Genomic DNA, 26,756 nt, shown 5'->3' with positions numbered 1-26,756 from the left:
TTACCCTGTGCCCATAGAGGGTGAATGTCCATTTTTTTCTTCAAAATTGTGAATTTTAACCTGCTGCATCTTACATAGTGCTGTCCAGGGGGAGTACTTGTACATCAAGCTGCCTCACACTACACAAACATATACAGTGAGCTCCAAGAGTATTGGGAGTGTGACACATTTTGCTGTTGTTTTGGCTCTCTACTCCACACTTTGGATTTGAAATGATACAATGACTATGTGGTTAAAGTACAGACTGTCAGCTTTAAGTTGAGGGTATTTTCATCCATATCGGGTGAACCATTTAGACATTACAGCACTTGTTGTACAATCGTGAATAATGATGAGTGAGAAAGTTACAGACACACAAATATCATACCCCAAGACAGGCTAACCTCTAACCATTACAATAACAGGGGAGGTTAGTATTTGGCAGGGTATGATGATATTTGTGGGTCTAATATTCTCACTCATCATTATTCATGATTCCTTCAAGACTATCCATAATCATGGTAGCATCCAGGGGCGTAGGCATGGGTGGGCCTGGGTGGACACAGGCCCACCCACTGGCGAGCCAGGCCCTGCCAAGCTCAGATTGAACAAAAACAAAAAATATACACGTTTTTATATATATATATATATATATAAAAAATATACACTTTTTTATATATATATATATATATATATATACAGTGCCTTGCGAAAGTATTCGGCCCTCTTGAACTTTCCAACCTTTTGCCACATTTCAGGCTTCAAACATAAATATATAAAACTGTATTTTTTTGTGAAGAATCAACAACAAGTGGGACACAATCATGAAGTGGAACGACATTTATTGGATATTTCAAACTCTTTTAACAAATCAAAAACTGAAAAATTGGGCGTGCAAAATTATTCAACCCCTTTACTTTCAGTGCAGCAAACTCTCTCCAGAAGTTCAGTGAGGATCTCTGAATGATCCAATGTTGAGCTAAATGACTAATGATGATAAATACAATCCACCTGTGTGTAATCAAGTCTCCGTATAAATGCACCTGCACTGTGATAGTCTCAGAGGTCCGTTAAAAGCGCAGAGAGCATCATGAAGAACAAGGAACACACCAGGCAGGTCCGAGATACTGTTGTGAAGAAGTTTAAAGCCGGATTTGGATACAAAAAGATTTCCCAAGCTTTAAACATCCCAAGGAGCACTGTGCAAGCGATAATATTGAAATGGAAGGAGCATCAGACCACTGCAAATCTACCAAGACCTGGCCGTCCCTCTAAACTTTCAACTCATACAAGGAGAAGACTGATCAGAGATGCGGCCAAGAGGCCCATGATCAATCTGGATGAACTGCAGAGATCTACAGCTGAGGTGGGAGACTCTGTCCATAGGACAACAATCAGTCGTATATTGCACAAATCTGGCCTTTATGGAAGAGTGGCAAGAAGAAAGCCATTTCTTAAAGATATCCATAAAAAGTGTTGTTTAAAGTTTGCCACAAGCCACCTGGGAGACACACCAAACATGTGGAAGAAGGTGCTCTGGTCAGATGAAACCAAAATTGAACTTTTTGGCAACAATGCAAAACGTTATGTTTGGCGTAAAAGCAACACAGCTCATCACCCTGAACACACCATTCCCACTGTCAAACATGGTGGTGGCAGCATCATGGTTTGGGCCTGCTTTTCTTCAGCAGGGACAGGGAAGATGGTTAAAATTGATGGGAAGATGGATGGAGCCAAATACAGGACCATTCTGGAAGAAAACCTGATGGAGTCTGCAAAAGACCTGAGACTGGGACGGAGATTTGTCTTCCAACAAGACAATGATCCAAAACATAAAGCAAAATCTACAATGGAATGGTTCAAAAATAAACATATCCAGGTGTTAGAATGGCCAAGTCAAAGTCCAGACCTGAATCCAATCGAGAATCTGTGGAAAGAACTGAAAACTGCTGTTCACAAATGCTCTCCATCCAACCTCACTGAGCTCGAGCTGTTTTGCAAGGAGGAATGGTAAAAAATGTCAGTCTCTCGATGTGCAAAACTGATAGAGACATACCAAGCGACTTACAGCTGTAATCGCAGCAAAAGGTGGCGCTACAAAGTATTAACTTAAGGGGGCTGAATAATTTTGCACGCCCAATTTTTCAGTTTTTGATTTGTTAAAAAGGTTTGAAATATCCAATAAATGTTGTTCCACTTCATGATTGTGTCCCACTTGTTGTTGATTCTTCACAAAAAAATACAGTTTTATATCTTTATGTTTGAAGCTTGAAATGTGGCAAAAGGTTGCAAAGTTCAAGGGGGCCGAATACTTTCGCAAGGCACTGTATATATACAGTACTGTGCAAAAGTTTTATGGAAGTTGTGAAAAAAAGGCTGTAAAGTAAGAATGCTTTCAAAAATAGACATGTTTTGGAGGCAAAGGCTGGTCACACCAAATATGGATATGATTGAGATTTTTCTTCTATTCACTCACTTTGCATTTAGTTAATTGATAAATATAATCTATTAACATGTCTATTTTTGAAAGCATTCTTACTTTACAGCCTTTCTTCACACCTGCCTAAATCTTTTGCACAGTACTGTATATACACTCCTCTCGCTACATTTAAAACCTGTATTTCTATGCCAACGTGCGTAATCATCAATTTCAAGAATATCAGATCACATGGTTGTTTAAAAAAAAAAGAAGGTAAAAGTAGAGAAAAGGACAGGTGATAACACGAGGACACACAAAATGACACAGGTCTTTTAAGGTCCATGTTTTATTAAAAACTATACAAATAAAAATCTACATTTCCTGTCAGTTTTTTTGGGGGGGGGGTTTATGTTTGTCGTTAATTATTTGAGGCGCTAACAAACAAACATATCAAACATGACACCAAAATCAATTGTAAACAAATGGAACTCGTTCAATCTTTTCAAAAGTTTGTTTCACATAGCTTCCACTTATTAGCCGGTGTAGATAGATCTGGGATTTGGGAATGGTTCCTAAATGACACACTATTCCCTATGTAGTGCACTACTTTTGACCAGGGCCCATTGGGCTCTGGCCAAAAATAGTGTAATATAAATAGGTTACTACGTATATAGGGACTGGGGTGCCATTTGGGACACACTCGGGAGTTGTTTAATAGCTAGAGAGGTTCTTAATAGTTAGGGAGGCTCTTAATAGCTAGGGAAATTCTTCATAGCTAGGGGGGGTATTTATTAGCTAGGGGGTTTCTTAATAGCTAAGGAGGTTCTTAATAGCTAGGGGGTTCTTAATAGCTAAGGAGGTTCTTAATAGCTAAGGAGGTTCTTAATAGCTAGGGGGTTCTTAATAGCTAAGGAGGTTCTTAATAGCTAGGGGGTTCTTAATAGCTAGGGGGTTCTTAATAGCTAGGGGGTTCTTAATAGCTAAGGAGGTTCTTAATAGCTAGGGGGGTTCTTAATAGCTAAGGAGGTTCTTAATAGCTAGGGTGGTTCTTAATAGCTAGGGGGTTCTTCTAGTTCTCAAATGAATGTCTTTAGAGAAACTTCACAGCTATCATACACCTAAAGTCATACTCTTCAAATTCTATATATACATATATCAAAACCTTTTTTTCTATACAAAACAATTTATATCAAAGACATTGAGAAGAAATATAAAATTCTCACTATATGAGTTTTAGAGCGTGATTACATGTTCTATTAGTTAATTCAATTTTCATGTTAATTCAAGTTGTATTTGTTGCACCTTTTGGGTATGTCACATAACAACCACACTCAATTCTACATTCTAGATTTTCTTCTGCCCAATCATTACGACAGTATAACCATAGAACTGGGAAGTACAATTTAATAGGCTCTCGATTAGAATAATAGACTGAAAAGTTTAAAAGCAGAAAAGTACCAATTACCTTTAGTGCTCTATTTACAGCTGGCTCTAAGGAGGCGCGAGTGTCAAAGGCACGTTAGTTTGCAATTTCCTCGTGTAAAAACTGGCGCACTGGCATTTTCCAGGCCTCATGCCAGGTTTGGCAATTTAGCTGTTTAACATCAGCTCGATGGCGCTGAGGTGGTGGTGGTGGGGGGCAATATTTGATGTGTGTCCTTAAAAACGAGCGCAAGTGACAATTTTAACAGTTGTAAATGGATGTTTTAAGACCCACAAAAAGCAGGTCTTAACATGTAACAGAGTTGATAATGGAATGGATGTTGAGAGAGCAAGTGCAGCCTATCCTGCCATGACGCACAGTGCCCATAGAAGGAAAGCTGTGCCTTTTGTGCTGGTGAATCTCATATTTATAAACATAAAAAAACGATTGGTTCCCACCCAATTTCGTTTAATTTGCTAGAAAACCAAGCACAACCTATCCTCCCTTTAATCAAGGCTGGTTTAGCAGGATCACATTGGTGCTGTTTTTTATCCTGGACATTATCCAAGTAGCTTATGATTAAAAAGGTGCTTGAAATGGTCTACCTGAATTTCGCTTGTTCAAGTAGGCTATCCATCCCTTCTCCTATTACCGAAGATGCGCTCCTCCAAATGATTCAGTCCTCCTATAATGCTATGTTAATGGACGATTTTTTGAGAATCTACCTGGCACATAGGGAACGATACAATTGACAGGAATCTAGTATTTCGTTTACTGTAGATGTGCAAATGTTATGCGTGAAGACATTTAGGCCTGCGTGTGCACACAGTACCATGGAACGAAAGAAGCGATTTATGATATCATGCTTCTGACCCGATCATATTTAGAAATATTGTTGTTTGAAAAACGTGTTGTTTAACGTTTAACGTTGTTTAACGTGTTGTTTAACGTTTGATGAACTTGATTAACGTATTATTGAGATTCCCCTTCCATGTGTTTATAGTGAGGCTGGTTTAAGGCTCAAATGCAATGCAATTTAATCTGCTATTTCTGGAGAAGTGCAAATATGATCTGTGAGATGGTTCCATAATGTTTACAGAACATTACGTTTGCGAGCAGTATAACGGTGAGCGGACATGACCCTTTTCTCTTCATAATGGATCTTTGTCCCGTTTGGATGCGCGTAAAACCCTCCATACTCTAAATTGCCTTGTCTGTATTATACGCCCAACGCAGCAATTGCGGTGCCTGTAACTGTATTTAAACATAGCCTATTTAAAACAAGTTATGGTTCCATTCGTATTAGAATTTGATTAGAATGATATACTGTCTTCTTTGGCTATATCAATAGCCTAGGGAATGTAATATTACTTATTGACTACGTTTTGCATGTCCATGTCCAGCATGAAATAAACAGTACGCCTAGCCCCTATTTTAGTGAGGACGCTACAGCCTATGTTAACAATGTATTTCCATATTGAAGAAATGCAACTATATCAATGTGGACTGCAAACATGTTCAACATATTTAGCTAATATGGGGGCAGGCTATTTAAGGAACTAGGTTATAATGGGACTAACATTCGAATTCGAGTTGACGACAACACAATACATAAAAGACGGTAAATGCACAACTTGAAGCAACCATGGAGCATGTTCTGATTGGCCAGTGAGGGGCCAAGTCTCGACACACCACAACTGGATCATTCATCTTAACCCAGCCCTTTCATGTCACCGCCAGCTATTGGGCTCATTGCATTACGTTTGTTAAAATAGAGCCCTTAGACATCAAGGGTTTCAGTATCAAATCATGAAACTTGTTCAACTGTAATAGGGATCCCTGTAATGTCTTTACACAAAAAGGCATGACCAAAATTGTAACATACAGAAATTGTTTATATTTTTGGTACGATTATGATTATGTGAAAATGTCATACTGTTCAACTCCCACCTCAAGTTGAAACTAATATTTTGGCAGTTTTACAAAGAAAAACCTCAATCTAAAAAGCTCTGATGCAAAGGGTTTGGCAACCTATTCTGGTTTGTCAGCTGTAAAAAAAAAAATAACAAAAGCAAGAATGAAAGACCACATAATTTCACATCTGATTTATCAAAAATAAATCATCTATGTCAAACTGTTGAACTTTAAACACCATCAAAGGGTAAAGGCATCTTATAGAAGAGTGGCAGGGACTCTTAGTTATTCCCTACCCAGAAAACAGGGGATGTCCTGAGGACAATCAGCTCTGTTCCTAGTTAGGTTCCTTAAGGGTTTGGGATGGTCCCAAGGGAACATTCTCTGGGGGACCTTTTTATAGTTCCTAGTTTGTCCTGAGGACGTTTTTAGGACGTTGTGTCATGGTAGCCTGAAGGTCCCCTGAACATTCTTGGGATGTTGTGTCATGGTCCCCTGGAAGTTTTTGTCACGTGATGATCCCATGTGTCCTAAACCGTTATAAGTAATATAATGATATAGCGGTTTTCAGGTAAGTGGTAGGCTGTTCATCTAAAATAGTGTAAAAATCTATAATCAATGATTACATTTGACATGATCACTTCGTACTGACTTTTCAATATGACCCCAACTTCATTTCTAACTCACAACCTCTGGATTTAGGATATGCTGATCAGGGGATGATGTGTAATGAAACTAATGAAACATTTCTTTGTGACCTTTAGGGGACGAACAGGAAACTAGACAAAAACCTCCAGGAGGGACCATGACACAACGTCCTGACAACTTTAGGCGACCATTTTGTGACATCCTGGGGATGTCCTAAGGACTCATTATTGTTTGCTGGGTATCTAATTCAGAAGTTCAACATTTTATGTATGTAATTCATACTAGGCACTTAAAACCATTGATTTACAGTAGGGTCCGAAATGGTTGACACCCATAAAGATCAGTGGTGTAAAGTACTTAAGTAAAAATACTTTAAAGTACTATTTAAGTCGTTTTTGGGGGGAATCTGTACATTACTATTTATATTTTTGCCTCCTTTTACTTCACTACATTGCTAAAGAAAATAATGTACTTTTTACTCCATACATTTCCCTGACACCCAAAAGTACTCGTTACATTTTGACAGGAAAATGGTCCAATTCACACACTTATCAAGAGAATATCCCTGGTGATCCCTAAAGCCTCTGATCTGGCGGACTCACTAAACACAAGCGCTTCGTTTGTAAATTACGTCTGAGTGTGCCCCTGGCTATCCGTCAATTTTAAAAAATGGTTTAAATTGTGCCGTTTGGATTTCTTAATGTAAGGAATGTGAAATGTTTTTACCTTTATTTAACTAGGCAAGTCAGTTAAGAACAAATTCTTATTTTCAATGACGGCCTAGGAACAGTGGGTTAACTGCCTGTTCAGGGGCAGAACGACAGATTTGTACCTTGTCAGCTCGGGGATTCGAGCTATACTTTTACTTTTGATACTTAACTATATTTGAGCAATTCCTTTTACTTTCGATACTTAAGTATATTATAAACCAAATACTTGTAGACTTTTACTGAAGTATTATTTTACTGGGTGACTTTCACTTTTACTTGAGTCATTTTCTACGAAGGTATCTTTACTTTTACTCAAGTATGACAAGTGAGTACTTTATCCACCACTGTTAAAGATGAGCAAAAATACTGTTTAAAATAATTAAAATACTGAGCTATGTTGTATGCTCCATTTATTTTTTAAATTATATTATTTTGTACTAATACAATTGCTCAGAGAAATTGATATTGTTTAACGAGTGATATATATATATACATAAAAAATTACCTCCCCTTGCGAAAATAATGACACTGAGCCTTTTTCTAAAATGTGTTATAAGATTGGAGAACACATTGGGATCTTCGACCATTCCTCCATACAGAATCTTTCCAGATTATTATTATTCAATGAAATCTAATCAGCACGAACGGCTGCAGAACTCTTGATCAAATCAAATACATCCTGTACATACTCTTGGTTCAGCTTCTTGGTCTAAACAAACACTATCATTTTTTTTGTTGTGTTTTGAGGATTGATATGGGTTGCTTTCCTTTACCATGGGATTAAAAACACCACAGTGGTCAAACTGTTGGTGCTACATCTTGGTCTCACTGACTGGAGGCTTCTCGTTTTCATGCTCGTTCTCGTGGGCGATGAGCTGGTATGATTTCTTGTCTTTCTCCTCCACCACAGAGTTCCCCATCTCCGCATCCTTGGATTGTAACTCATGACGAGACAGATACTCAACAATACCTGTGCCAATCGAGTCTCCCAGCACGTTAGTGGTGGTACGCAACCTGTCTCTGTATAAAATGGAGGGAGTCCAGTTGTTAGAGATAATATACCGTACAGAAGGGGAATGCATCACTCAGAATATTACTCTTTCAGCTTTCCCACGAGGGACTCATTTTCTAAAATATTTTTCTCCCCAAAGAAAAGGCAAGGTTTGCACAGAGGCAACACTTTGGTGTGAAATTTGGCAAAGGCATGCATGCACTACCCAGCCTATTTCTTAGAGAGAGAAAAAAACAGTTCATTTTCCATTGGAGGTTTGGCAAACTAAAACCAGGTGTATCATTTCACATACTTGTGGACATAATTTGTATTTAATAGGATTTATTAGGGATGCCCATTACGTCCTGCCAAGGCAGCAGCTATTCTACCTGGGGTTTATTAGGGATGCCCATTACGTCCTGCCAAGGCAGCAGCTATTCTACCTGGGGTTTATTAGGGATGTCCATTAGTTCCTGTCAAGGCAGCAGCTATTCTACCTGTGGTTTATTAGGGATGTTCATTAGTTCCTGCCAAGGCAGCAGCTATTCTACCTGGGGTTTATTAGGGATGCCCATTACGTCCTGCCAAGGCAGCAGCTATTCTACCTGGGGTTTATTAGGGATGTCCATTAGTTCCTGCCAAGGCAGCAGCTATTCTACCTGTGGTTTATTAGGGATGTCCATTAGTTCCTGCCAAGGCAGCAGCTATTCTACCTGGGGTTTATTAGGGATGTCCATTAGTTCCTGCCAAGGCAGCAGCTATTCTACCTGGGGTTTATTAGGGATGCCCATTACGTCCTGCCAAGGCAGCAGCTATTCTACCTGGGGTTTATTAGGGATGTCCATTAGTTCCTGCCAAGGCAGCAGCTATTATACCTGGGGTTTATTAGGGATGTCCATTAGTTCCTGCCAAGGCAGCAGCTATTCTACCTGTGGTTTATTAAGGATGTCCATTAGTTCCTGCCAAGGCAGCAGCTATTCTACCTGGGGTTTATTAGGGATGTCCATTAGTTCCTGCCAAGGCAGCAGCTATTCTACCTGGGGTTTATTAGGGATGCCCATTACGTCCTGCCAAGGAAGCAGCTATTCTACCTGTGGTTTATTAGGGATGTCCATTAGTTCCTGCCAAGGCAGCAGCTATCCTACCTGTGGTTTATTAGGGATGTCCATTAGTTCCTGCCAATGCAGCAGCTATTCTACCTGGGGTTTATTAGGGATGCCCATTACGTCCTGCCAAGGCAGCAGCTATTCTACCTGTGGTTTATTAGGGATGTCCATTAGTTCCTGCCAAGGCAGCAGCTATTCTACCTGTGGTTTATTAGGGATGTCCATTAGTTCCTGCCAAGGCAGCAGCTACACTTCCTGGGGTCGAAATATATTAAAGCACTTACATTACATATAAAACAAAATATAAAACACTACATCATGTAAAATTATTACACCACTACATATCTACAATACAAAATATATAATACAACAATATTATGATTATCGTTGAACACAATGGTTATGTTTAAATAACCTCAGAAAAGAAAAGTGGAAACGCTCAGCCACTCGATCCCATGCATGAGATCTTTAGAGGAATCACATGTCAATAGAATCAGAAACAGATGGATTGGGGAGAATGGAATGTGAAGGGAGTCTCTCACTACCTATACTGACTGAGTCTTCCCTAAGGCTTTGGTTTCTGTCCAGAGATGGAAATTAAGCTAACCCGTTAGTCACTGGCTAGTTTTCAGACCAGGCTAGTATAACATATACCAAAATATAGCCAGAAATCTGTCTTCTTAAATATGTCATGGCATAGATTTTGGACCCTTGGCTAGTGGAACAACACATGGGCTGGTAGAAACTGCAGTCTATTAGTCCAGCTAGTCAGGACCCCAAATCCTAAAATTTCATCCCTATGTCTGACACTGTCCACACAGAAAATATCCAAACTTCTTTAGAAGATGATCATATCAGTCAAACTGTAAATAATTGTTACAGAAAATAGACTGTACTCACAGGAACCAATCCACTGCAATGATGAGGGTGATGTCATCAGTGGGCAGTCCAACAGAGGTCAGCACAATCACCATGGTGACCAGTCCCGCCTGTGGTATCCCAGCTGCACCGATACTTGCTGCGGTGGCCGTGATGCTATTCCACAGGACAGAGAGACACAACCAAAGAAATAGATTAGATTAGATCAGGGTTTGCCAAACTCAGTCCTCAAAGGGTGCATGTTGTTTTTTGCCCTAGCACTACACAGCTGATTCAAATAATAGACTAATCTAGTGGGGTGGCAGGTAGCCTAGTGGTTAGAGTGTTAGAGTGTTGGACTAGTAACCCAAAAGGTTGCAAGATCAAATCCCGAGCTGACAAGGTAAAAAAAATCAGTCGTTCTGCCACTGAACCGGCAGTCATTGAAAATAAGAATTTGTTATTAACTGACTCACCTAGTTAAAAAAACGACTTTAACATGTACTGTTTGGGGTCCTGAGGACAGAGTTTGGGAAACATTGGATTAGATGAACACACTAGCTGCCAGTCCCACCTGTTATGCCATTCTAGTTCTGTGGACACATCACTTCTGTAAGACACTTTTCGCTTAAAAGGATTAGCCTTTTTTTTCCTTCAATTTGGAATTTAAATGAAATACCCAAATCTAACTGCATGGAGCTCAGGCCCTGAAGCAAGGATATGCATATTCTTGGTACCATTTGAAAGGAAACACTTTGTTGTTTATGGAAATGTGAAATAAATGTAGTAGAATATAACACAATAGATCTGGTAAAAGATAATACATAGAAAAAAAACAACGTTATTTTGTATTTTTTTTGTAGCATAATCTTTGAAATGCAAGAGAAAGGCCATAATGTATTATTCCAGCCCAGGTGCAATTTAGATTTTGGCCACTAGATGGCAGTAGTGTATGCGCAACGTTTTAGACTGATCAAAGGAACCATTGCATTTCTGTTCAAAATGTTGTGTCAAGATTGCCCAAATGTGCCTAATTTGTTTATTAATAACTTTTCAATGTTCAAAATTGTGCACTCTCCTCAAACAATAGCATGGCATTCTTTCATTGTAATAGCTACTGTAAATTGGACAGTGCAGTTAGATTAACAAGAATTTTATCTTTCTGCCCATATCAGATATGTCTATGTCCTCGGAAATGTTCTTGTTATTTTGGGCAGCATTTGGTTCTTTAACGCACACACATATTCATCACTCCTCCCTGCGCCATTATACCATAAGTTAATAATGTGGGTCGACACACAATTTAACTTCTGTCTTGGTGCATGCATTTCACACTTGTCAATGTTCATATTTGAGAGATACAATAATTATTATACTTATCAATGTTGTGGATGAGCGCATTGTTTGTTTGTTCTGTTCCTCTCTCCATCTCTGTAGCTTCTGGGTATGCTGGAAAAGGACCCGAGCTAAGGGAATTGGGTTGGCTTTATAGTGCCTGTCCCAAATGGCTCATTAATGCATATGGGCATATTGAAAGATATTGTCAGTGATGATGTAATGTTGTAAATGTTATGTTGTGATATTGTTTAAAACCGTGTTGCAATGTATATCCTTTAGTATGTTTAGTTCATGGAAAATGTAGGTTTGTATTGTTAATTGATTAATTAATTAGGGTTAATTGTTCTGAGGGGAGGGGCTAGCCCTACAAAAGGAGCCTCTCTCCAGTCTCTAAGGGGGATTTTTTTGGATTGAGCTGTGGATGGGGCAGCATTGTTGTTAAGCTGTCCCATAAGGTAGACGTTGATGGCAGTACTGTTGTTTTCTGTTCCGGAATCACTTGTAAATAAACACCTTTGCACAGAAGAACTTTTGCGGTTCCGCCATCTTTTTATTTTTATAGAGGTTAGGTTATCCAGTTTAGCCATCTGGCCTACTCTACGTGACATATGGTGGCAGTGGTGGGATGGCGTACCGCAAATCAGTGAATTCCAACAAGAGAGGTAAAGGAATGCGTACAGGATTGCGTTCTCAGCAACAGCATCAACTGTCAGAAAAGGTACCTGAAGTTGAACTGGGGTGGAATACCATGGAATCGTCTGGTGAAGAAGAGGTCAAGTATGAGAAACTAGGAGCCCGACCGCGGGGCCAAAGACAACCAGAACTGGGTGAGCTGCTGACTGAAGGAGCAGTTGGGGGACCAGAACCACACCCAACCATGGTAACCCTTTTTCAGCAACTTTTCACCTGCCTTGAGAGGAGGGACGAAGACCTCAAGCAGGAGTTACGTGGCCTACGCCAATCTATCCTCACAGCTCCCCACCAGGCGGAACTCGTCAGTGAGAGCCCAAGATTGGGTCTTCCAACACCAGGACGACAAAGGCTCGATGCAGCAGGGACTTCAACTCCACAGCAGGCACCCCAAGCAGTAATGAGGCCAGCACCAGGAGACCAGTCCAGCAGTGTTAACGTCCATCTTCCAGCATTCCTGAGGAAGGAGCCAAAGATGCCCTCATACCAGCAGGGGGAGGACATTGAAAACTACCTGCTGAGGTTTGAGCGCATGGCTAAGACGTGGCAGTGGCCTGAGGTAGAGTGGGCCTGCAGGCTTGTCCCATTGCTCACGGGCAAGGCCTTAGAGGCTTACACAGCAATGGATGAGGGGCTGGCCAATGTCTACGGGGGCTTGAAGGAAGTGCTGCTGGTGAAGTTTGACATCTCACCGGAAACCTACCATCAACGCTTCAGAGCTGCATCAACGCCATCAGGTGAGTCGCCGACAGAGACGTACCACCGCCTCAAGGGTCTCTACCGACGATGGGTTCGACCGGGGGAGAAGACACAGGACGAAATCGGGGAGGTCATCATCCTCGAGCAACTTCTACAAGTTCTACCACACGACATTCGAACCTGGGTCCGAGAGCACGAGCCCAAGGACGGGCTTATGGCGGCCAAGCTTGCACTGCAGTATCTTAATGCACGTAAAGGGGGCCCACCACAACCTGCAGCACCCGCTCCAAGGAGTCTCAGAGACACAAGGGACATCAGAAACGCCAGAGATGGTGGAGGTAACTCTGGGGGTTATGTGTCTGGGAGGGAGGTAAGGGATCATGCAGTTCGCTCTGATGGGAGGGGTCTGACCTGTTTTTACTGCCGGCAGCGGGGGCACAAAGCTTCAATGTGTCCGCTTCAATGTGTCCGGTTACTGTTATGTACCCAGAGAGGGGGATGGTGTTCAGAATAGACAGACTCGGGAAGGGTCATGCTTGGTACCTGTAAAAGTGAATGGTAAAAGTCTTACTGCAATGATTGACACCGGCAGTTCCCTGTCATTGATCAGAAAAGGTAATGTACCTGTTAATGACATTGATTATGGTCATCAGACACTGATCCAATGTGTCCATGGTGACCAGGGGTCACAGCAGCCCACAGCTGAGCTCACAGTTGAGATTCAGGGTCAGAAATACCTCCTCAAAGTTGGGGTAATGGAGAAGCTACCTTTTGAGATGATTTTGGGGAGGGATGTGCCTGTACTCTCTGATCTGTTGGGAAGTGTGGGGGTCAGCTATATGAGCAGTCAGTTTGCCAGTCTGATGTTCAGATGGCATGTTCAGTTGTCACTCGTGCCCAGGCCAAAGCTGGTTTACAACCTCTGCCTGACTTGTGTGATAGTCTGTGCGAGGGGGGAACCAAAGGGCCCAGAAAGTCACGCCGCCAGCGGCGTCTTGAGAAGTATGTGGGAACCCCTGTACCTGTTGCTGATGTGTCTGGGTTAGAGGTGCAATGGGATGTTCCACAAAATTTTGCTACACTGCAGAAGTCTGACGCAACCTTGAAATGTTTGTTTGACAAGGCCTTAGCTGGGGACAGTCAATCTTTATGTGGGGGATTTACACAGTCGACAACCACATACTCTACCTTGGGTCAGAGGCAGATAGCAGGAAGTTGGTGGTGCCATCTACCTGTAGACCACTTGTTCTCAACCTTGCACATACAGTTCCATGGGCAGGCCATCTAGGGCAACATAAGACCTATCTTAGGCTAGGCTCCCGTTTCTTTTGGCCCTCCATGTATACTGATGCACAAAAATACTGCAAATCACGCCCCACGTGCCAGAAAACCAGTGCTGTCCGTAGGTCTGAACGGGCTCCTCTATGTTCACTGCCAGTTATCTCTACCCCATTCAAGAGAATTGCAATGGACATTGTTGGACCTTTGGAGAAGAGTAGTGCAGGTTACAAGTATATATTGGTGATCTGTGACTATGCCACCCGGTTCCCAGAAGCCTTCCCACTCCGTTCCATAACCACTCCAAAGATAATCAGTGCTCTTGTTCAGCTCTTCTCTTGTGTAGGAATCCCAGATGAAATCCTGACGGACCAAGGGACAAACTTCACCTCGCGACTGAAGGTTCAACTCCACCGACAGCTGGGCATTAAAGGCTTGAGGACTACTCCCTACCATCCCCAAACGGATGGGCTCGTAGAGCGATTCAATCAAACGCTCAAGAACATGCTGAGGAAGTTTGTGGCTGACACTGGTAAAGACTGGGATAAGTGGTTACCCTTTCTGCTTTTTGCTTACAGGGAGGTGCCTCAGGCATCGACAGGTTTCTCGCCATTCAAACTCCTCTATGGATGGCCAGTGCAAGGACCACTGGACCTGCTGAAGAAGTGCTGGGAAGGTTCCCCAGTAGCTACCTCAGGACAGGGGATTGTCCAGTATGTCCTCCAGATGCGAGACAGGTTGGAACGGTACCGAGAGGAAGCTAGAGCAAACCTTCAGCAAGCCCAGAAGGCCCAGAAGAGAGGCTATGACCAGCACGCTTGCCACAGAGAGTTTGAGCCAGGACAGAAAGTCCTGCTCCTCCTTCCCTCGTCTACCAGCAAGCTCCTTGCGCAATGGCAAGGACCGTACCTAATCGGGAGGAAGATGGGCCCAGTGACCTACGAGGTGCTGCACCCGGACAAGGGTAAGAAGAAGCAAACCTACCATGTGAACCTTCTCAAGGCCTGGGAGGAGAAAGAGGAACTCTCCAAAGGAAAGTCCTTTCTGGTCTGCAGAGTAGAAGAGGATGAGTCGGATGGAGTCACAGAGGCATGGAAAGAACAAGCAGAAGTCATACTGGCTCACCTGGAAGAAGACAAGCAAGATGAGCTGAAGCAGCTGTTTGGCAAGTATCCGGCCCTCTTCAGTCAGAGACCAGGAAGAACCAAAGTCCTGGAACACGTCATTCGTTTGAAACCTGGCCAGAACCCTGTCCGCCAGCATCCTTACCGTGTGCCTGAGAGGCTGGTGGTAGCCCTCAAGAAAGAGGTCCACACCATGATAGAGATGGATGTTGTCGAGCCATCTTCAAGTGAATGGAGCAGCCCTATTGTCATTGTCCCAAAGAAGGATGGCTCTTTGCGCGTCTGCATGGACTTCCGTAAGGTGAATGCCATCTCCCAGTTTGATGCCTATCCCATGCCCCGCATTGACGACTTACTGGAGAGAATAGGTAGAGCTCATTACATCACCACATTGGATCTCTGCAAAGGGTACTGGCATGTGCCCCTGGATGAACAATCCAAGGCCTACACTGCATTCCGGACGCCAATGGGCCTGTTCCAGTTCAAGGTCATGCCGTTTGGCCTTCATGGGGCCCCTGCGACTTTCCAGAGGCTGATGGACAAGGTCCTCCAGGACTGTGACGATTACTGTGCTGCTTACTTGGACGACGTGGTGATCTACAGCCACTCCTGGGAGGAGCACATACAGCATCTTAGCAGCGTCCTGGGGAAGATCCATGAAGCAGGCCTCACGCTTAACCTCCTGAAGTGTGAGTGGGCGAAACAGGAGACAAAGTACCTGGGTTACCAGCTGGGTAAGGGTGAAGTTTGGCCTCAGGTGGAGAAAGTGGAGTCCATCAGGAATAGCCCTCAACCCAGAACCAAGACACAGGTGAAGTCCTTCCTAGGTCTGGCAGGGTGGTACCGGAGATTCATTCCACAGTTTTCGACCATCGCTGTCCCTCTGACCAACCTCACTTCGAAGGGGGCCAGCAACCCTGTGAAGTGGACTGAGGAGTGTGAGGAAGCCTTCATGACACTGAAAAAACGACTGTGCTCATTCCCTGTTCTCCAGACCCCTGATTTTAAGAAGAGATTTCTCGTGCAGGTGGACGCTTCGGCTGTAGGAATTGGAGCTGTACTGGCCCAAGGGGAGCCAAGAGAAGAGCTTCCTGTGCTGTACCTGAGTCGGAAGCTGTTGCCCAGGGAAACCAGGTATTCTACAATCGAAAAGGAGTGCCTGGCTATAAAGTGGGCCCTAGATAGCCTCCGTTACTACCTTCTTGGGAGGGAATTTGACCTGCACACGGACCACAGAGCACTGACCTGGATCCAGACCATGAAGGACCGGAATTCTCGTGTGACCAGGTGGTATCTGGAGCTCCAGCCCTTCAGGTTCTGTGTCCGTCACAAGGCAGGAAAAGAGAACGTTACTGCGGACTACCTATCAAGGCTCCCGAACATGGTCGCTTCAGGAGAGGAGGAAGGTAATGTGACGTAGAAGTCCGTCACTGGCCGCGGGCAGCATTTGGTTCTTTAACGCACACACATATTCATCACTCCTCCCTGCGCCATTATACCATAAGTTAATAATGTGGGTCGACACACAATTTAACTTCTGTCTTGGTGCATGCATTTCACACTTGTCAATGTTCATATTTGAGAGATACAATAATTATTATACTTATCAATGTTGTGGATGAGCGCATTGTTTGTTTGTTCTGTTCCTCTCTCTCCATCTCTGTAGCTTCTGGGTATGCTGGAAAAGGACCCGAGCTAAGGGAATTGGGTTGGCTTTATAGTGCCTGTCCCAAATGGCTCATTAATGCATATGGGCATATTGAAAGATATTGTCAGTGATGATGTAATGTTGTAAATGTTATGTTGTGATATTGTTTAAAACCGTGTTGCAATGTATATCCTTTAGTATGTTTAGTTCATGGAAAATGTAGGTTTGTATTGTTAATTGATTAATTAATTAGGGTTAATTGTTCTGAGGGGAGGGGCTAGCCCTACAAAAGGAGCCTCTCTCCAGTCTCTAAGGGGGATTTTTTTGGATTGAGCTGTGGATGGGGCAGCATTGTTGTTAAGCTGTCCCATAAGGTAGACGTTGATGGCAGTACTGTTGTTTTCTGTTCCGGAATCACTTGTAAATAAACACCTTTGCACAGAAGAACTTTTGCGGTTCCGCCATCTTTTTATTTTTATAGAGGTTAGGTTAGCCAGTTTAGCCATCTGGCCTACTCTACGTGACATATTTACAACCTCATGCTAATCGCATTAGCCTACGTTAGCTCAACCGACCCATGGAAGGGACACCGATCCTTAACAACCCCTTGACTCATTCAGTTTCAAGGAAACCAACCTCTGCAGCTCCTCCTTTTCCCAGAAGCTTACTAAATCCCAGAAAAATATATTTTAACTTCCATGAATTTGCATTGATGTTAGTGGGAGACAAAGAGTAAGTCATGATTCATCCCAAAGAGCTTGGTTAATGGACTGGATGGGCATACCTTATAGTGAGGATCTGTCCAAAGTTCATGTCCATGTTGTTGACCTGGGCTATGAAGAGAGCCGCGATAGCTTCGTACAAGGCGGTGCCGTCCATGTTGATGGTGGCGCCCACTGGCAGCACGAAGCGTGTCACTCTCTTATCTATCCCATTGTTCTCCTCCAGACACTTAAAGGTGATGGGCAACGTGGCTGAGCTGATGGTGAACAGGAGGAAAGGAGAGAGAGAGAGACAGACGAGACATTAGGAGTCAGTAAAAGTCAGATCTACTGTCTATCACCATGACAACTCACCTAGATGAGGTCCCCAACGCGGTGATGAGAGCCTGCAGGAGTCCACAGATGAAGACAAAGGGATTCTTCCGTGTGATCACAAAGTAGAGTGTGGGCAGTACCAGGAAGGCATGGATAGACAGGCCAATGATGACTGTTATAGTGTACATGCCCAACTGGCCGCCCGTTTCTGTGATGTCATCCATCTCCACTATCTTCCCAGCGATGAGAAACAGGATACCAACGGGTGCATACCTGATGCAAAACAAATCCCACGTCAAATTTAGGCTCACAATACCAAGCGAGTGCTACATCACGTTATTGTGGTACCGTCAAGATCAACACATTTCCACCATCACATAGTACACAATACCAAGTTCTACTTTTCTTATTTTTTGAAGTATTTTCTCTTTATTGGATAGATATAGATGTTAATTAAAAGGGTGAGAGGCCGATACATTGAGATTTAAATTCCCAGCCACCCTGTAATTCCTAACCAGTCTGTAACTCCCAACCAGCCTGTAATTCCCAACCAGCCTGTAATTCCCAACCAGCCTGTAATTCCCAACCACCTTGTAATTCCTAACCAGCCTGTAATTCCCAGCCACCATGTAATTCCCAACCAGCCTGTAATTCCCAACCAGCCTGTAATTCCCAACCAGCCTGTAATTCCCAGCCACCATGTAATTCCCAACCAGCCTGTAATTCCCAGCCACCATGTAATTCCTAACCAGCCTGTAATTCCCAACCAGCCTGTAATTCCCAACCAGCCTGTAATTCCCAGCCATCCTGTAATTCCAAACCAGACTGTAATTCCCAACCAGCCTGTAATTCCCAGCCACCTTGTAATTCCCAGACACCTTGTAATTCCCAGCTACCTTGTAATTTGAACTCTCCGGGGTGAGGTTTCCTCTAGGTACAGATTTAGGATCAGCTTCCAGTCCCACAATCCTAAAACTGAACCAAGATCAATGTCTAGGGGCAACTTCGCCCTAAACCGAATTCAAACCATGCCTAACACTACACCACGCACCACATGATAATGGCCACCAGTCTCATGATAGCCTCGTTGAGACAGACAAAGAAGTCCTTGAGGGGCTTTCCCTGCTCCTTCATGCTGCCAATGATGAGACCGAAGCATATGGAGAACACGACCAGACCCAGGGCATTGACCCCGTTCACCTGCCCCGGGATGGGGATCACCTCCTCCCGCATGATATGCTGCCCCTGGGTCCCGTTCAAGACGAAGAGGGTATCGTTCACCGTCATCTTCACATGGACCACTCTCTTTCCGTACTGCGTTTTAAACTGTAGGGCAAAGGTGCAAAGCTTTATTGATTTTTGTTCAGTGTATATACAGTGTATTCGGAAAGTATTCAGACCCCTTGACTTTTCCACATTTTGTTACGTTACAAACTTATTCTAAAATGGATGAACTAGTTTTTTCCCCCTTATCAAATTACACACAATACCACATAATGACAAAGCAAAAACATGTTTTTAAACCCTGAAATATCACATTCAGACTTTTTTCTCAGTACTTTGTTGAAGCACCTTTGGCAGCGATTTACAGCCTTGAGTCTTTTTGGGTATGATGCTACAAGTGTGTCTTGGACTATCATTAATGTGAAGACTTAAATGATTGGGGCGGCAGGGTAGCCTAGTGGTTAGAGCATTGGACTAGTAACCGAAAGGTTGCAAGTTCAAATCCCCGAGCTGACAAGGTACAAAATCTGCCGTTCTGCCCCTGAACAGGCAGTTAACCCACTGTTCCTAGGCCGTCATTGAAAATAAGAAATGGTTCTTAAGTGACTTACCTATAGTAAGGTAAAAAAATAAAAATAATCAATTGTCTATGTGTAATTATTACATGATTAAACTAACACCTTGGGAAAATGTTGTTGAAAGAGTTACTATTTCCAGAATTTAACTCTCTCAGATATTTTCATATCTTATCGATTACATTCACTTATTAATGTATTATCACATCATCAGTCATATTCTGAAGGTCGCAAACTCTTGGATATCAGCACGAACCCTAGTATAAATGATGAATCAGTGATATACCAATTGCTTAATTATTTATTTACTAACTAACTAAATAATCACACAGAAGTACATAAATACACACAGGATAGGTTATACATTATACATGATACAATGAAAAGTCCCTAGTGGACTAAACCAATATGACGGCTTGTTACACCAAATGAAAAGGGAGGGGCAGGTGAGAAAGAGCGGGAGAAAAGACAAAACGACTCCACTATCGTACACACAGCTGATAACTATGCTCATGGAAATGCTAATACCTTGCACATGAATGGACGCTCATTCGAAAATAATTGCAATTTACACATTTACGATTGTATGCCTTTGTTGTCTCTGTTGAAATCGCCAGTCCGTCTGCTGGAGAGTCAGTTGACAGATAGTCTCTGGTTTGTCCCCCAGATCCTTTGTAGTTGTAGCGTCTGTCTGTTGCAATGGATATGTGAGTCGTACCAATGGTCGTTTGATAGGGAAATGTTCTCCTCTCGTCTTCGGTCGAGTTTCCTAGACTCTTTTACATATACAGCTGCAGACTGTGAATGTGTAGTCTTCGGTTTTGTAGAGATGTTCTTCTTCTCTGTTAAAAGTTCCAGAGTTCTAGCCATTACGTGCCTCTCAGCTCAAGCTGTTGGTCTCGTTGGCCTAATGTACATTTTGTTGGAAGTGGGTTTTATTCACTCTGGGACGCCGATGTAATTTGTGGGCGTGGCCACTGACTTGGTTAAGACTTCAAATGAAAAACAATTCTCTCATTTTTTTTAACCTTTATTTAACCAGGCAAGTCAGTTAAGAACAAATTATTTTATTCAATGACGGCCTAGGAACAGTGGGTTAACTGCCTGTTCAGGGGCAGAACGACAGATTTGTACCTTGTCAGCTCAGGGATTTGAACTTGCAACCTTCGGGTTACTAGTCCAATGCTCTTAACTACAAGGCTACCCTGCCACCCCATTACATCTTCTCACAAATAGTTTCACATTTAATAATATACGTTCCTCCACATTTGGATGTGAGTCTGATAACGGGTAAATATATAGTCAGAGATACAGTGTATGTTGTTCTACCGACTTTAGTTACATCACAAATTATTACCGAATTCGACAGGATTGTTCTTTAAATACCCATGGACCATTCAAAATGTTTGGAATACAGAAATACTGTTTACTGAACTGCAACGTCTCTCCCTATGGTAACAAAGGGATTTCACTTCCATTGCTGAGAGTGGGAGAGAGAGTTTTCCTGCAGGTATTTATGACCATCATAAAACTGTGGAGAGAGAGAGGGGGGTGCCTATGATCCTTCCCCCAAGAGCATGTCATGACATTTGGCACAACTGTATTTGGAGAGTTTCTACCATTCTTCTCTTCAGATCTCCTCAAGCTCTGTCAAGTTAGATGGGGAGCGTCGTTGCACATATAATTTCAGGTCTCTTCAGAGATGTTCGATCGGGTTCAAGTCCGGGCTCTGACTGGGCCACTCAAGGACATTCAGAGACATGTCCCGAAGCCACTCCTGCATTGTCTTGTGGTTGTGTGCTTATAGTCATTGTCCTGTTGGAAGATTAACCTTTGCCCCAGTCTGAGGTCCTGAGCGCTCTGGAGCAGGTTTTCATCAAGGATCTCTCTGTACTTTGCTCAGTTCATCTTTCCCTCGATCCTGACTAGTCTCCCAGTCCCTGCCACTGAAAAACATCCCCACAGCATGATGCTGCCACCACCATGCTTCACCGTAGGGATGGTGACTCGTTTTCTCCAGACTTGATGCTTGGCATTCAAACCAAAGAGTTCAGCCTTAGTTTCATCAGACCAGAGAATCTTGTTTCTCAAAGTCTGAGAGTCCTTTAGGTGCCTTTTGGCAAACTCCAAGCGGGCTGTCATGTGCCTTTTACTGAGGAGTGGCTTCCATCTAGACATTCTACCATAAAGGGCTGATTGCTGGAGTACTGCATAGAAGGTTCTCCCATCTCCACAGAGGAACTCCAGAGCTCTGTCAGAGTGACCATCGGATTCTCGGTCACCTCCCTGACCAAGACCCTTCTACTCGATTGCTCTGTTTGGCCGGGTGGCCAGGTCTAGGAAGAATCTTGGTGGTTCCAAACTTCTTCCATTTAAGAATGATGAAGGCCACTGTGTTCTTGGGGACCTTCAATGCTGCTAAAAAATGTTGGTTACCTTCCCCAGATCTGTGCCTCGTCACAATCCTGTCTCAGAGCTCTACGGACAATTCCTTCGACCTCACAACTTGGTTTTTGCTCTGACATGCACTGTCAACAGTGGGACCTTATATAGACAGGTGTGTGCCTTTCCAAATCATGTCCAATCAATTGAATTTACCACAGCTGGAATCGAATCAAGTTGAAGAAACAGCTCAAGGATGATCAATGGAAACAGGATGCACCTGAGCTCAATTTCGAGTCTAATAGCAAAGGGTCTGAGTACTGATGTAAATAAGGTATTTCAGTTTTTATTTTTTAATAAATTAGCAAAAATGTCTAAAAACACGTTTTTGCTTTGTCAATATGGGGTATTGTGTGTAGCTGGATTAGGATTATTATTTTTGCTGTAACGTAACAAAATGTGGAAAGTCAAGGGGTCTGAATACTTTCCAAATCCACTGTATACGGGTAGGTAGATTTCTATGAACAAATTAACAATGAAAAAAACCAACACACTTTATTACATAAAAAACCTGGTCCTCTGTAGCTCAGTGGGTTGGGGCATGGCACCTGTAATGCCAGGATAGTGGGTTTGATTCCTGGGACCACCGATATGATAAATGTATGCACACATGACTCTAAGTCTCTATGGATAAAAACATCTGCTAAATGGTATATATTATTGTATAATATGTCATGTACACTGAGAGTAGAAAACATTAGGAACACCTGCTATTTCCATGACAGACTGACCAGGTGAAGGCTATGATCCCTTCCTGATGTCACTTGTTAAATCCACTTCAAACATGTCACACCCTGACCATAGTTTGCTTTGTATGTTTCTATGTTTTGTTTGGTCAGGGTGTGATCTGAGTGGGCATTCTATGTTATATGTCTAGTTTGTCTATTTCTATGTTTGGCCTGATATGGTTCTCAATCAGAGACAGGTGTTAGTCATTGTCTCTGATTGGGAACCATATTTAGGTAGCCTGTTTTGTGTTGGGTTTTGTGGGTGGTTGTTTCCTGTCTTTGTGTTTGTTGCACCAGATAGGACTGTTTCAGTTTTTCCACGTTTATTGTTTTGTATTATGTTCATGTTTAGTTGTCTTATTAAAAAACATGAACCTCAACCACGCTGCATTTTGGTCCGTCTCTCCTTCCCAGGAAGAACCCCGTTACAAAACAGTGTAGATGAAGGAGAGGAGATGGGTTAAAGAAGGATTTCTAAGCCGTGAGACATGGATTGTGTATGTGTGCCATTCAGGGGGTGAATGGGCAAGACACAATTATTTAAGTGCCTTTGAAACGGGTATGTGCCAGGTGCACCGGTTTGTGTCAAGAACTGCAACACTGCTGGGTTTTTGACACTCACCAGTATATCAACAATGGCCCACCACCCAAAGGACATCCAGCCAAGTTGACAAAACAGTGGGAAGCATTGGAGTCAACATGGACCAGCATCCCTGGGGAATGCTTTCGACACCTTGTGGAGTCCATGCCCCGACGAATTCAGTCTGTTTTGAGGAAGGTGTTCCTAATGTTTGGTGTATTCACGATAAGCAGTGGACTTTGATATTTCCCTGTGGGTTATATTACTAGGCTTCGTTAATACCATCTGGAAACGGCACTGATCCGGGTTTCACATTGTTCCCTTTGTACAAATATGTCAGTGAGATCGATGTACGGTCCAGGTTTACATTTTGAAACAGAAAAGGACTTACCTGCTGTGTGCAAGCTTGCACAATGTTTGGAGGGAACATATTTCTAGAAGAGAGAAACAAACCAATCAAATCTCACTACTGAAAAAGGTATTTTACTTGCTTTTTATTTTCCTTTACAGTGACAAACTGATCATTCAAACTGATCATTCAAACTGATCATTCATGTGAATGTAAGAGAAAATTAGAAAACAACAACAGAACAGCAACAGCAACAGGAAGCAACAACAGAATATCAACAACAGAACAGCAACAGGAAGCAACGACTGAACAGCAACAGGAAGCAACAACAGAACTTCAACAGGAAACAACAGCAGAATAGCAACAGGAAACAACAACAGAACAGCATAAGGAAGCAACAACAGAACGACAACAGGAAACTACAACAGAACAGCAACAGGAAACTACAACAGAACAGCAACAGGAAGCAGTATAAATTACAGTTGCAACTCTAACTCAACACCAAGTGACCTCATCACAAGTTTCGGATCTCTTGGCGTAACGGTTAAGGTGTTGGGTTGACAATCGCTGGACCTGGGTTTGAGTCCCGGTCAGGGCACCACCCTGAATACACAACAATAATTATGGCCTACCTGATGAGGTCCAGGAAAGCGTCAGCAGGGCTGACCTGCTCGATCTTCTGCTGATTTTTGAATTCGTCCTTGGAGCCCTTCCCAGGGTGGATGATGAGCACCATGACGATGCCGATGAAGACTGCGATGACTGTGGTGGTCATGTAGTACACCACTGCCCGCATACCCATCTTCCCAGAGGCACGGCTGTCCAATGCTGCAATGCCTGGTGGGACAAAAAGACAGCCTGGTGAGTCAGTCTGAAAATAGAGAAAACACTTGATGACAATCCCAGACCTGCCATGCTCACCAAGTATGTGTCCCAAATGGCTCCCCATTCCCTCTATAATGATTAGGGTGCTATTTAGGACACAGGAATTGAAACTAGCTGTGACTTCCAGGCTGGACTGCTTCAGCTGAGTCGCTGTACCTGAGTTTGAATCTCTTTGACGGGATGTAAAGGATGTTAAAGTGAGACATTTTTTAAAATTGTTATTCTGGGGAGGATAACATACTGGGACAATAAGCTTGCTTCAATAGCAATGACGTAAGTTAGCGACATATTTTCAGTGTCAGCTGTTCTTATGGGGTATTCCCCCCAGTTCAGCCTTTTGTGTGAATGAGATGTGATGTATGTGTTCTTTTCAGAGGTGCACTGTGTGACCCCTACATGGCCCCCAGTCTCTCTCCTCTGCTCTCCCCTTTACACACTAATCTTATTGCCTGCAATCTCTTTCTTTACTCCCCCCCCTTTCCCTTTCGGACAACCCTGGGAAAACTTGTTGACTTAGTCCAGCTTGCACAGCTACATTGATTCTCCCCCATCTCTTTGGCAACAAGAAATGCAGCCACCGCATTTTCATCCTTTAGAGTGAAATAATTACTTTCTCATTCAGAGAATGTTCATTAAACCAAAGTGCTGTACACCCTTAGGAAAAGGGTTCCAACAGGGTTCTTCAACTGTCCCCATAGGAAGAACCTTTTTGGTTGCAGGTAGAATACTTTGTGGTTCCAGGTAGAACGCTTTTGGGTTCCATGTAGAACCCTCTGTGTAAAGGGTTCTACATGGAACTCAAAAGGGTTATAAATGAAACCAGAAGGGTTATTCAAAGAGTTCTAGAGGAGAGGAGAGTAGAGGAGACATTGTGATGTTAGAGCTATGCCAACTAAAATTCACAGCCATCCAGCACAATACCTATTCAGTTCCTTTAGGTCCCGGACAATGAGCATGAGGCCATTAACTCTGTATAGGTTCTATCCTAAATGGTACTCTATTCACTTAAAAGTAGTGCACTATATGGGGAATAGGGTGCCTTTTGGGACACAAACCCAGATCTCTGGCATTAGCACAACAGACAAAAGTGAACTATTTATTTGAAGCCTGTCAGAAGTAGAAGTTCCCTGCAGGGTTCCTTCATTTATTGAACTGATGCAAATGCAGATAGTCTGTCTGATGTTCTATATTGACTTAGACCTTTTATGAACAGTGATTTTTAGGACAATTTTTTTTATGGCAAAAACATCTTGAAGACAACTGATCGTGCCAATCAAGACACTGTTTTAGGTCTACATTGCCAACTGTGCATCAACAGTGTGGTGTTAACTTTAAAATGAGAGATTATACATACATCCAGATGAGCAAAACAGAGGCACAGTGCATTCAGAAAGTATTTCAGACCCCTTGACTTTTTCCACATATAGTTACATTACAGCCTTATTATAACATCGATCAATTGTTTTTCCCCCCTCATCAATACCCCATCAATGACAAAGTTTTTATTTTGAATACATTTATAAACATTTTTCAAAAACCTGTCTTTTCCTTTGTCATTATGTGGTATTGTATGTAGATTGATGGGGGAAATAAAACTATTTCATACATTTTAGAATACGGCTGTTAACGTAACAAAATGTGGAAAAAGTCAAAGGGTCTGAATACTTTCTGAATACACCGAGTTAGTGTAAAAAAAAAAACGTATTAGCCTGATTTAGCCATGGGCTAGAAGTAACGAGTGGGTTGATGTGAGCAGAGGCCCCACCACACACCCCTTGTATAACCTCCACGGCCCCACCCCCTGTCTCCCAATTCACCCACCCACCCACCCTTTAAACCTCTGCACTTCCCTCTTATGAGGGGTCATGAAATGCCTGGCCACAATATGTTTTCTTTTTCTCTTCTAGAAAGCAGCGGAAGGAAATGCAGTGTTTTATGTGTAGTAAGAGGACAAGGAGGGAGAGCCATGAGGGCCCTTGTCACAAGCAGACCACACATAGCAGTAATTAGAGCAGCTGACGCAAAGAGGGAGAAAATGACAGAGGCCCCTCTCTCTCTCTCCCTCTCTCAATTCAATTTAAATTTAAATTTAAGGGCTTTATTGGCATGGG

The 26,756-nt window shown here is 42.8% G+C and overlaps 1 protein-coding gene across 1 annotated transcript in view; it reads right to left on the bottom strand.

Moving 5' to 3' along the window:
- Nucleotides 1–7,320: 7,320 nt before the first annotated feature.
- The window catches only part of slc1a3a (solute carrier family 1 member 3a), a 33,663-nt gene continuing 14,227 nt past the window's right edge, over nucleotides 7,321–26,756 (bottom strand). The window contains exons 4-10 of the mRNA XM_024415174.2: nucleotides 24,393–24,597; nucleotides 23,803–23,845; nucleotides 18,914–19,188; nucleotides 17,902–18,135; nucleotides 17,610–17,804; nucleotides 10,091–10,225; nucleotides 7,321–8,113 (exon numbers count right to left, since the gene is read on the bottom strand). Of these exons, the coding sequence (XP_024270942.1) occupies nucleotides 7,906–8,113; nucleotides 10,091–10,225; nucleotides 17,610–17,804; nucleotides 17,902–18,135; nucleotides 18,914–19,188; nucleotides 23,803–23,845; nucleotides 24,393–24,597 (1,295 nt within the window). The 3' untranslated portion in view covers nucleotides 7,321–7,905. The remainder of the gene's footprint in view (nucleotides 8,114–10,090; nucleotides 10,226–17,609; nucleotides 17,805–17,901; nucleotides 18,136–18,913; nucleotides 19,189–23,802; nucleotides 23,846–24,392; nucleotides 24,598–26,756) is intronic.

Source organism: Oncorhynchus tshawytscha, linkage group LG04 (genome assembly GCF_018296145.1).
Source record: "Oncorhynchus tshawytscha isolate Ot180627B linkage group LG04, Otsh_v2.0, whole genome shotgun sequence".
Lineage (NCBI taxonomy): Eukaryota > Metazoa > Chordata > Actinopteri > Salmoniformes > Salmonidae > Oncorhynchus > Oncorhynchus tshawytscha.
Note: the sequence above shows the minus strand (reverse complement) of the source record. Positions and strands in the feature narration are given on the sequence as shown.